The sequence below is a fragment of the Phoxinus phoxinus genome (genome assembly GCF_949152265.1).
Source record: "Phoxinus phoxinus genome assembly, chromosome: 5".
NCBI lineage: Eukaryota > Metazoa > Chordata > Actinopteri > Cypriniformes > Leuciscidae > Phoxinus > Phoxinus phoxinus.
This window is the reverse complement of record NC_136880.1, coordinates 10519932-10529299: the sequence shown is the minus strand read 5'-3', so window position 1 is coordinate 10529299 and position 9368 is coordinate 10519932. Positions and strand designations below refer to the sequence as shown.

The 9368-nt window shown below is 41.8% G+C and overlaps 1 protein-coding gene across 1 annotated transcript; it reads left to right on the top strand.

Moving 5' to 3' along the window:
- The first annotated feature begins 2033 nt into the window (after positions 1-2033).
- LOC306998543 (uncharacterized protein) lies at positions 2034-8298 on the top strand. The gene is made up of 5 exons (XM_079612730.1): positions 2034-2072; positions 3246-3452; positions 5550-5810; positions 5913-6126; positions 6841-8298. The coding sequence occupies exons 2-5, from the start codon at positions 3246-3248 to the stop codon at positions 7107-7109; spliced, it is 951 nt and encodes a 316-aa protein (XP_079468856.1). The 5' UTR covers positions 2034-2072; the 3' UTR covers positions 7110-8298.
- Positions 8299-9368: the final 1070 nt, after the last annotated feature.

The window sequence follows — 9368 nt, the reverse complement described above, 5'->3', positions numbered from 1 at the left end:
CCTTTTGGCACTGATGGCTGCATGGTATGTCTACGAAACAGGCGAGTGATATGCACAAACAGGTTTATTCATTGTTCTCTCTTCACTCAAAGAACAAAAAGTGCGCTGCTTTTGTAATTTTGGGGGGAGAGACTTATTGGTATCCTGCTAGCAAAGGGGCGGAGTTATAACCCTCAATCTCCAAGAACATGTTTGAGTTCGGGATCGATTCTACGAGCCCCCTACGAGGTTAGGTAGGATAATGAAGAGTGAAGGACACTGCAAACATATTCTGAGAGAGGTCCAATGCAAGCCACATGTAAGCTGCCATTTTCTTGACCCATGCGTTCTCTCTAGTTTTTTTCCAACAAAGCAGAAGCAGCACACAAAAGAAACATCTCCCTATATCAAAACAGTTGTGAGTCTCCAAACCCATAGAACCCAATGTCAATCGAAGGGTTACCTCTCTCATCAGCCCAATATTTTACAACACATTATGGTGAACTTTATCGCCGTCATGTTAATGAGAGCGGGTAAAGATCACCAAAATACCGCTTCCGACAGCTGAGGAAGCGTGACGAGGTGGCCGAGTGGTTAAGGTGATGGACTGCTAATCCATTGTGCTCTGCACGCGTGGGTTCGAATCCCATCCTCGTCGTTTGATGTCTTTGGTGTTTCGAGAGAACCAAGTGCGCGTGGCAAAGCCATTCAAAGTACTTTGCTGCCAACTTTAACGACATTATCCTTAAAATAGCAGCAGAAACACACCACAGCCCTGCTTCGGGCAGAAGTGCAGGCAAGTAACGAGGTGGCCGAGTGGTTAAGGCGATGGACTGCTAATCCATTGTGCTCTGCACGCGTGGGTTCGAATCCCATCCTCATCGTTTGATGCCTTTAGTGTTTCGAGAGAGCCAAGTGTGCGTGGCAAAGCCATTCAAAGTAGTTTGCTGCCAACTTTAACGACATTATCCTTAAAATAGGAGCAGAAACACACCACAGCCCTGCTTCGGGCTGAAATGCTGGCGAGTGGCTAAGGCGATGGACTGCTAATCCATTGTGCTCTGCACGCGTGGGTTTGAATCCCATCCTTGTCGTTTGATGTCTTTAGTGTTTCGAGAGAGCCAAGTGTGTGTGTCAAATCCCATTGCTGCCAACTATAACCTAATCATACTAAAAATAGCTGCAGAAAAGCACCATCAGCAGGTGAGTGGTTAAGGTGATGGACTGCGAATCCATTGTGATCTGTGGGCTTTGGATCGTGTCCCATCTTTGGTGTTTAGTTTCACAGAGAGCCTAGTGAAAAGGTCAACCGCATGGGTACCGCTCATGGTGACCTTCAGCCGAATTTCATTTTAATTCTAACTGCAGAAAAAGCTCATGTTCATTTCTGAAAACATTGTTGAGGTCAGGATAAATACAAGAGGCCCTCTGGTGCATGGATATGACCAATAGAAATGCAAAAACACATTCTAGGGAATGTCCAAATACTGACTACAAGAGTCTTCTTCAAGTTCATGCTTTCGTCACCACAGCAAAAGCACAATAATTTTTTCCAACAAATCACAAAGTCTCCTAAGAGACCGGCAAAAATTGCATAGCCTGACTATATTTCAAGTCATCCCAGCGGGGTATTGGGTAAAGTTTTCAACCAGCAAAGATCACGTCTCGGATGAGCCTCATAAACTACGATATTGCCTCTGCGAAAGAATGCCAGTTAAGGTAGCAACGTCTTCTGCGCTTTTATCTGGACATGGAACGACAGGGTGGTATCAAGCTTTAAACTGCCATGTAATCAGAATTTGGCACTGATGGCTGCATGGTGTGTCTACGCAACCGGCGAGTGATATGCACAAACAGGTTTATTCATTGTTCTCTCTTCACTCAAAGAACAAAAAGTGCGCTGCTTTCGTAATTTTGGGGGGAGAGACTTATTGGTATCCTGCTAGCAAAGGGGCGGAGTTATAACCCTCATTCTCCAAGAACATGTTTGAGTTCGGGATCGATTCTACGAGCCCCCTACGAGGTTAGGTAGGATAATGAAGAGTGAAGGACACTGCAAACATATTCTGAGAGAGGTCCAATGCAAGCCACATGTAAGCTGCCATTTTCTTGACCCATGCGTTCTCTCTAGGTTTTTTCCAACAAAGCAGAAGCAGCACACAAAAGAAACATCTCCCTCTATCAATACAGTTGTGAGTCTCCAAACCCATAAAACCCAATGTCAGTCGAAGGGTTACCTCTCTCATCAGCCCAATCTTTTACAACACATTATGGTGAACTTTATCGCTGTCATGTTAATGAGAGCGGGTGAAAATCACCATAATACCGCTTCCGACAGCTGAGGATGCATGACGAGGTGGCCGTACCCGTCAGTTTCTGGACTGCCTCCGAGTTCCTAACATTCGAACGAGATCTGAACCAGCTCCTAACCCGGTCCGAACACATTCCTAACGAGATCAAATAATTTCAAACGAGGTCCAAACACTGGTCCGAACGTCCGTACACAAGTCCAAACAGTATAGGTCACGTGACGCGAGAGGAGGCGCGGCCGCGGTTATCGCTTTAGAGTGGCTGACGGCCATTCTTTCCTCTGCATCAACACAAAACATAGGACAAAGGTTTGGAAACTTGGTTAATATTCATAAAAGTATTTCAACTTTCTTGTTACGTGGCCGCTTTGCTAACGGATCTTCTGACTGTAATAGCGTTGCTGTTAAATACTCGCTGTAGCAGCTAAGTTACATACTAGCACTGTGTGGTGGCTATGGTGGGGATATTGGTTATATGACAGAATCAGAAGACCAATAATAACTTATTTATTTATTTGTTTATTTGCCGTATAAACGATTTCTCGGGGAAAGCCTTAAGATGTGAAATAATTGTGCCAAGTTTCATTCATTCCCTCCGGTAATGGACCCTGGTTATGTGTTTGAACAGAGCAAACAAATGTGTCCTGATGTATTAATTTATTATATAGTACCTTTTCAATTATTTATATAGTACCTTTTAAAACATACATTTACAAATTGCTTCACAACAATTATAAAACAGTAATGCAAAACATACATGCATACATACATACATAGGCTACATACGTTACATACATGCATACATACGTTTCATACATACATACATACATTACATACAAACATACATGCATGTATATACATGTATGTATGTATGTATTTGACATGTATAATTTCCTCTGTCTGTCTACACACATAGCCTAGTTTGATATTAACCTGTTTTATATTTAATGTTTGCAGATGACTAAAACAAGAAAGCCAGATAGTTACTGGAGGGACATCTGCTTAAAATATGCCCAGGGCCAATACCACTTTTCAACTGGCAAACGGCCAGGGGCCAAGAAATGGAAAAAGGCATTGGAGAAAATTGATGCTTGCCTCCTGCAGAGCCATTCTACTAAGGATCTGTTTGGGAGAAGCCTTCGGTGCTCTTGTGGGTTCCACAAGGTAGGTGAAATTTCCTATTATTTACTAATTGATGGTTTGTTTGTTTTATCCTCTGGTGGGCTTCAGTGATTTTGCAGTAATGCCTGATGTTTTCAAAGCCTGCTTGCTTTTTTTGTATATTTTCTTGTTTTATTTTAACATGTCTGAATTAACATTATTCTATTTTAAGTCATGATGAGTCACTGTAGCATGTGGATTTATTTATTGAACAATATGTATCTGTACAATTCTAGAGAAAACTAGTAGTGTAGGATTCTTAGTTGCATGTAGCATGGCCCTCTTTTTGAGCCCAAACCATCTCCTCCTAAGCCTGGGTGGTACTACCGGCAGAGGATGTTCATCTGGGCACCAATGAGGATGTGGGGGATTCCTTTAAAATGCCCACAATGTTCCCGTAAAATGAACAGCTCCGGGATCTACAGAAAGGTCAGGGAGGTGATTGATGTAGATAGCCGTTACTACCTAGTGGGAGGGGACCAGTGGCGGAGCCAGGATTTTTTCATGGGGGTGGCCAGGCAAGGGCCAGCAAACAGTCTGGGGTGGCACAGACATTTTTATCATTTTAATTTAAAAATGAGTTTGACTATAAGTATTGGACTGTTTTAGTGCCTACACAACTGAATACAGTTAATTTATACTTAATTGTAATTGAGATAGTAGTGAATTAGGAATCATGGAATACTGAGTGAATTTTTATATTTTTTATTATTATTATTCACCACTTCCAGGCATATTAATAAAGGGGCACACACTAAGTTCAACTTGCTCAGTTAGCTTGCTTCTGGTTCTCAAAACACCCAATAGCTTGTTCTACATTGTTGCACCTTCATGAATGAATGAGACATGCAGATAACTACTGTAGCTCAAAGATGAATAAACCTTCAGTGAATTTTACATAATCATTGAATTCTTCAACCAATTCTGAGTTTGTCAAAAACACTCTATGTTTAACTTTTCTAAATTAGTTGTCAAAATAAATAATTGCAACAGTTCTATAATAGGCTACTTAAATTAAAAAGGGAAACAATTTTTTTTTTGAATCCTCATGTGCAAGAATGTGAACAAGGCAGAAGTCAACAGCACATAAATGCCAGAATGTAAAATTAGTTATTTTATGGGTTTAAAAATTATCCATTTTTGTCCTCTTTAAAAATTAACGCCAGCTAGTACAAATGCACAGTGCTCACATTTATTTGTAGGCTACATTTAAAAATGACATCAGTTTGTGCCTTATATTGTGATCTCACATAGCAGATTATTATTATTATTACAGACAGATGTGACACATAACAAATACATGATGCATGCATGCAGTTTTGACACAGCTTTAATCGCCTTTTTGATTATTTCACGAGTCAATTGACGTCAAAACACGCCGCATTTGCGCACCGCGAGCACAGTACAACGGCTGACAGGACAGGAAAGTTAGTTTTACTGAAATTTGGCCTGACAACATCTCATCTTACCGAAGATAGCCAACTGATGTAGGACAACGCGCGCCGCTTTTCTCAGCATCTGACAGAAGTCAAAATAAAAGTGGCATCAGAAAAACAAAGATTTACGCTTGTTGTTTCTTTGACTGCACACTAGCGACGGTCTTGCAAACCAGTTGAGAAACAGTGACTCTATAGTTACTATGCGTATATCACTGTCTGTTGTTCTGCTGAAGCTCGTTCGGCACCTGCACATTTCCGCACTCGTTTGACTTGCGCTGGCGCTGAGGTGTAGTTGGAGTGCGCGTTTTTTTTTTTTTTTTTTTGTGGTCTTAAAGAGACGGTTCTGCGTTTAAAAAACGTAATTCTTGACAATAAAAAAAGAGACAGAAACAGCAGTTGTGAGAGGGGTGGCCAAGCTTAGGCAAAGGGTGGCCATGGCCACCCCTGGCCACCCCCTAGATCCGCCCCTGGAGGGGACTATCCACGTTGCAGCAAGTGCTCTCAGCCGGTCTGCCCATGGAGCCAGGATATACTCTCCCAGGTGGATGTGGCACACAGGAGCCTGTTCCCCGCTGTCCTCACAACACAGCTGGCTCTGGACAGGAAATGTATGACTTTCCTGAAGCCAAGGACCAGTGGTAACAGTTCCTCCTACCTCCAGTCTGCAATAGAGAAAGCGCACAGCGAGGAGTGGGCACGGCAGACTATCCGCTACCTCTCAGACTGTGAGCGTCACATGAAGATGGCTACCTTCGTCCCCACTGCAGCTGTATATCTTCCTCCACCAGCCTTCAGGCCCCTTCCACTTGCTCAATGGTTCGAGACGGTCCACTCCAACGACATCCTCAGCCATGTGGATGAGATGAAGGGAGTGATCACTTCTACCTATGGTAGAATTCTTAAAATGGATTCAACAAAGAAGGTTAGGGTTTCAACAGTAAAAAAAGTATATAAAATAGAACATGTATAATTACAACAAAACAGGAAATTGGATTACTTCTTAATGCTTGTGTTTGTTTTACAGATTACCAAAAAGCTGGCTGGCGGGATCGGGGACAGTGCTGCATGGATGTCAAACATCGGCAACGAGTTTGGCCAGGTGTTGAACTCTGTTATGACAACGGGTGAAGGTGCAGGATTGGAAGAGTTGTGCCAAGGCATCGTCACTCGGTACAAGAATGCGGGCCAAACTGAACCTGAGGTCGTCTATGTCGACCGGGATTGCTGCAGCCAGTCAGGTGGGTGAAAATCTCTCTCTCTCTCTCTCTCTCTCTCTCTCTCTCTCTCTCTCTCTCTCTCTCTCTCTCTCTCTCTCTCTCTCTCTCTCTCTCTCTCTCTCTCTCTCTCTCTCACTTAGAACCAGAGGTGGGAGTAAGTCACTAAATGCAAGTCTCAAGTCAAAGTCAAGTCAAGTCATTCTGTTGTAAGGGTCAAGTCAAGTCAAGTCATACTCTTTGTCAAGTCAAGTCAAGTCGCAACTTAGTCATCAAGTCATACCAAGTCACACACAGGCTCGTTTGACACATTTTTTAACTCAGGGACTTTTGTTACTTATTTATAAATAAGTAACAAAAGTCCCTGAGTTAAAAAAGTCGTTGGACTTTTGTTACTTATTTATAAATAAGTAACAAAAGTCCCTGAGTTAAAAAATGTGTCAAACGAGCCTGTGTGTGACTTGGTATGACTTGATCACTAAGTTGCGACTTGACTTGACTTGACTTGACAAAGAGTATGACTTGACTTGACCCTTACAACAGAATGACTTGACTTGACTTTGACTTGAGACTTGCATTTAGTGACTTACTCCCACCTCTGCTTAGAACCATTTGTATTAAATGTATGTACAAATGCCACTTGGGGGAGAAGTGGTACAGGGAATTGGGAGTTTACTTAATCATGGTGTAAGTACAGGTGTTGTGGTCTATGTTATTATGAATGGTTGTTTTTCACAGGTGTGTCTTCAGTGGCTAAGCTCTTTCACCCATGGAAGTCTGCAGTGCGCTTAGACAGCTTCCATTTCATGAGACGCTTTAACTGCGGCCTCACTACAGAACACCACCCTCTCTATGGCACCTTTTGTGGCAAGCTATCCTCCTGCATTTTTGAATGGGACCAGGAAGATGTGCGACGCCTGAAGGAGGCCAAGAGAGCGGAGTGGAAGAGCAGCCACAGCGGACATGCTCCCACTGAAGAACAGCCACCATCAGCCCAGGGGAACTGAAGAGACACTGCAGGAGGAGGACGCGTGGAGTGGAGGAGATACGGAGCATGATTTCAGGGCTGCTGGAATCAGTGTGGGAGCTGACAGACACCACAGGGCTGCGTCTGGTGAGCCATGACAGCATGCGCCACGTGTGGGAAGTGCAACAGAAGCACCTGGAGTGTCTCCAAGACCCTGCAGGTGTTGCACTGTACACAAAGGTGGGAATTTTATGTGTTGTAATTATTCAAAATAACTCAATTACCACTGTCGGGTATTCATATAGAATATACTTTTATTGTCCCCTGGGGGAAATTTGTTGTGGACTCAAAAGTGCTAAGTGCCATCGCTGCCGTTACAGACAATACATACACATAGAAATAGAATAAATACACAACTACACATACACAAATATAATAGCTAAAAATGATAAAATACAGCACACAGCGTTATTGCACATACCTCAGGCCTATCTCATACAAATCATCACACAACTTCTAATTTAGATTTAGATTTAAAATGTTGGTGGAAACTGGTACGAAGGAGTATTTATACCGATTCAATCTAGTTTTAGGTATTCTGTACCTTCTACCAGAAGGCAGGAGCTCATATTCTGTTCGGAGAATGTGGGACGGGTCCGACAAAATTCTCTGCGCCTGCCTAAGTGCAGACTGCTCATAGATGGACTGAAGGGAGAGCTTTTCAGTCCTCCCCATCACCTTCATAGCAGTCTGTACCAGGCGCTGCAACTTTGATTTTGACTGTGTAGAGAGGTTGCCGAACCACGCTGTCATCCCATACCTGATGACACTTTCAATCACTGCCTGATAAAATAAAAACATAATGTTCTGACTGACACCAAACACCCTTAGTCTGCGTAAAAAATACAGTCTCTGCTGTAAACGGGAACATACATAATCCACGTGGTCCCTCCAGTTTAACTGGTTATCCAGGTGGATGCCCAGATACCTGTATGAAGTGACCTGTTTTATATCCTCTCTATGAATGGTCAAGGGGGTATGATCCCCCACAGACCTAGGGTCAAACAACATCTCCTCTGTTTTTTTTGTGTTAATTGTAAGATAGTTTTTGTCACACCACAAAACAAATTTGTTAACTTCCGTAAAGTACAGCGATGGATCTGAGTATGTATGAAGTAGACTAAGAATGGCAGTGTCATCAGAAAATTTAAAAAACAAGTTGCCCGGGAAACTATTGGTGCAGTCGTTAGTATAAATGGTGAACAGGACGGGTGAACTTACACAACCCTCAGGCGCGCCTGTACTGATGCATTTTGATTTAGAAAGAGAGTTGTTAATCCTAACAGTTTGAGTTCTCTCTGTTAAAAAAGAATAAAACCATTTAATAATAAAAGGATTAACATTCATCTGACTCATTTTCTGTAGAAGCAGATGGGGCTGTAATGTGTTAAAAGCAGAGCTAAAATCAATGAATAAAAGGCGTACATAAGCTTTAGGATCTTCCAGGTGTTTTAGAGTTAGGTGGGTGATGCTATTAGTTGCATCGTCTGTACTCCTCCCCTGCCTATACGCAAACTGGAGTGGATCTAGTTCTGTGTTAACTTCAGCTTTCATTAAAGATACCATATATTTTTCAAAACATTTCATGACAACGGACGTTAAAGCCACCGGTCTATAATCGTTATTTTCCATAGGACAAGGTTTCTTAGGAATGGGAACGATGATGGATTTTTTCCAGAGGGCAGGGACCAAATTGGAATCTACACTCAAAAAAAAAATTATGTCTAAACATAAGATTTATGTATTTGAATTGCATAACAAATTTCCATCCATTTGGATTACATAGTTTTAACATAAACCAATTAATAATCTGAATGTGATTCATATTTTAAGTCATATATAAATGAAACAGATAAGATGTATGTAATTGTATTAATAAACTGAATGTGATTCATATTTGTCAGTCATATGTAAATGAAATGGATAAGATTTATGTAATCGTATACAGAAAAACGCCCATGTTAAATTAGCACTGCTTAGTGTTCATATGTGAGCACACTACAGAGTTAAAGTACCATTGAATCAGTGTTGACGTTAATGAGATAATTAAGTGGTGATTGAACATTAAATATGAATACCTGATGTTAACAACCAGAATCACTGAAGAACAGAGAAACACAAGAACTTCCACTGACTTCAGCCACAGCCTTAGATGAAATCAACTAAAGATAAAAGAAGACATTAAATCTCTCAAGTTCTCAGCAGAGGAGGATTAAACAACTCCACAAACAGCATTACC

Excerpts from the sequence above, each read along its gene's own strand:
- LOC306998543 (XM_079612730.1), top strand. The coding sequence starts at position 3,246 with ATGACTAAAACAAGAAAGCCAGATAGTTACTGGAGGGACATCTGCTTA. Across the intron at positions 3,453-5,549 it reads GCTCTTGTGGGTTCCACAAG|TCTGCAATAGAGAAAGCGCA; the intron begins GTAGGTGAAATT and ends TCCTACCTCCAG. Across the intron at positions 6,127-6,840 it reads GGATTGCTGCAGCCAGTCAG|GTGTGTCTTCAGTGGCTAAG; the intron begins GTGGGTGAAAAT and ends TGTTTTTCACAG.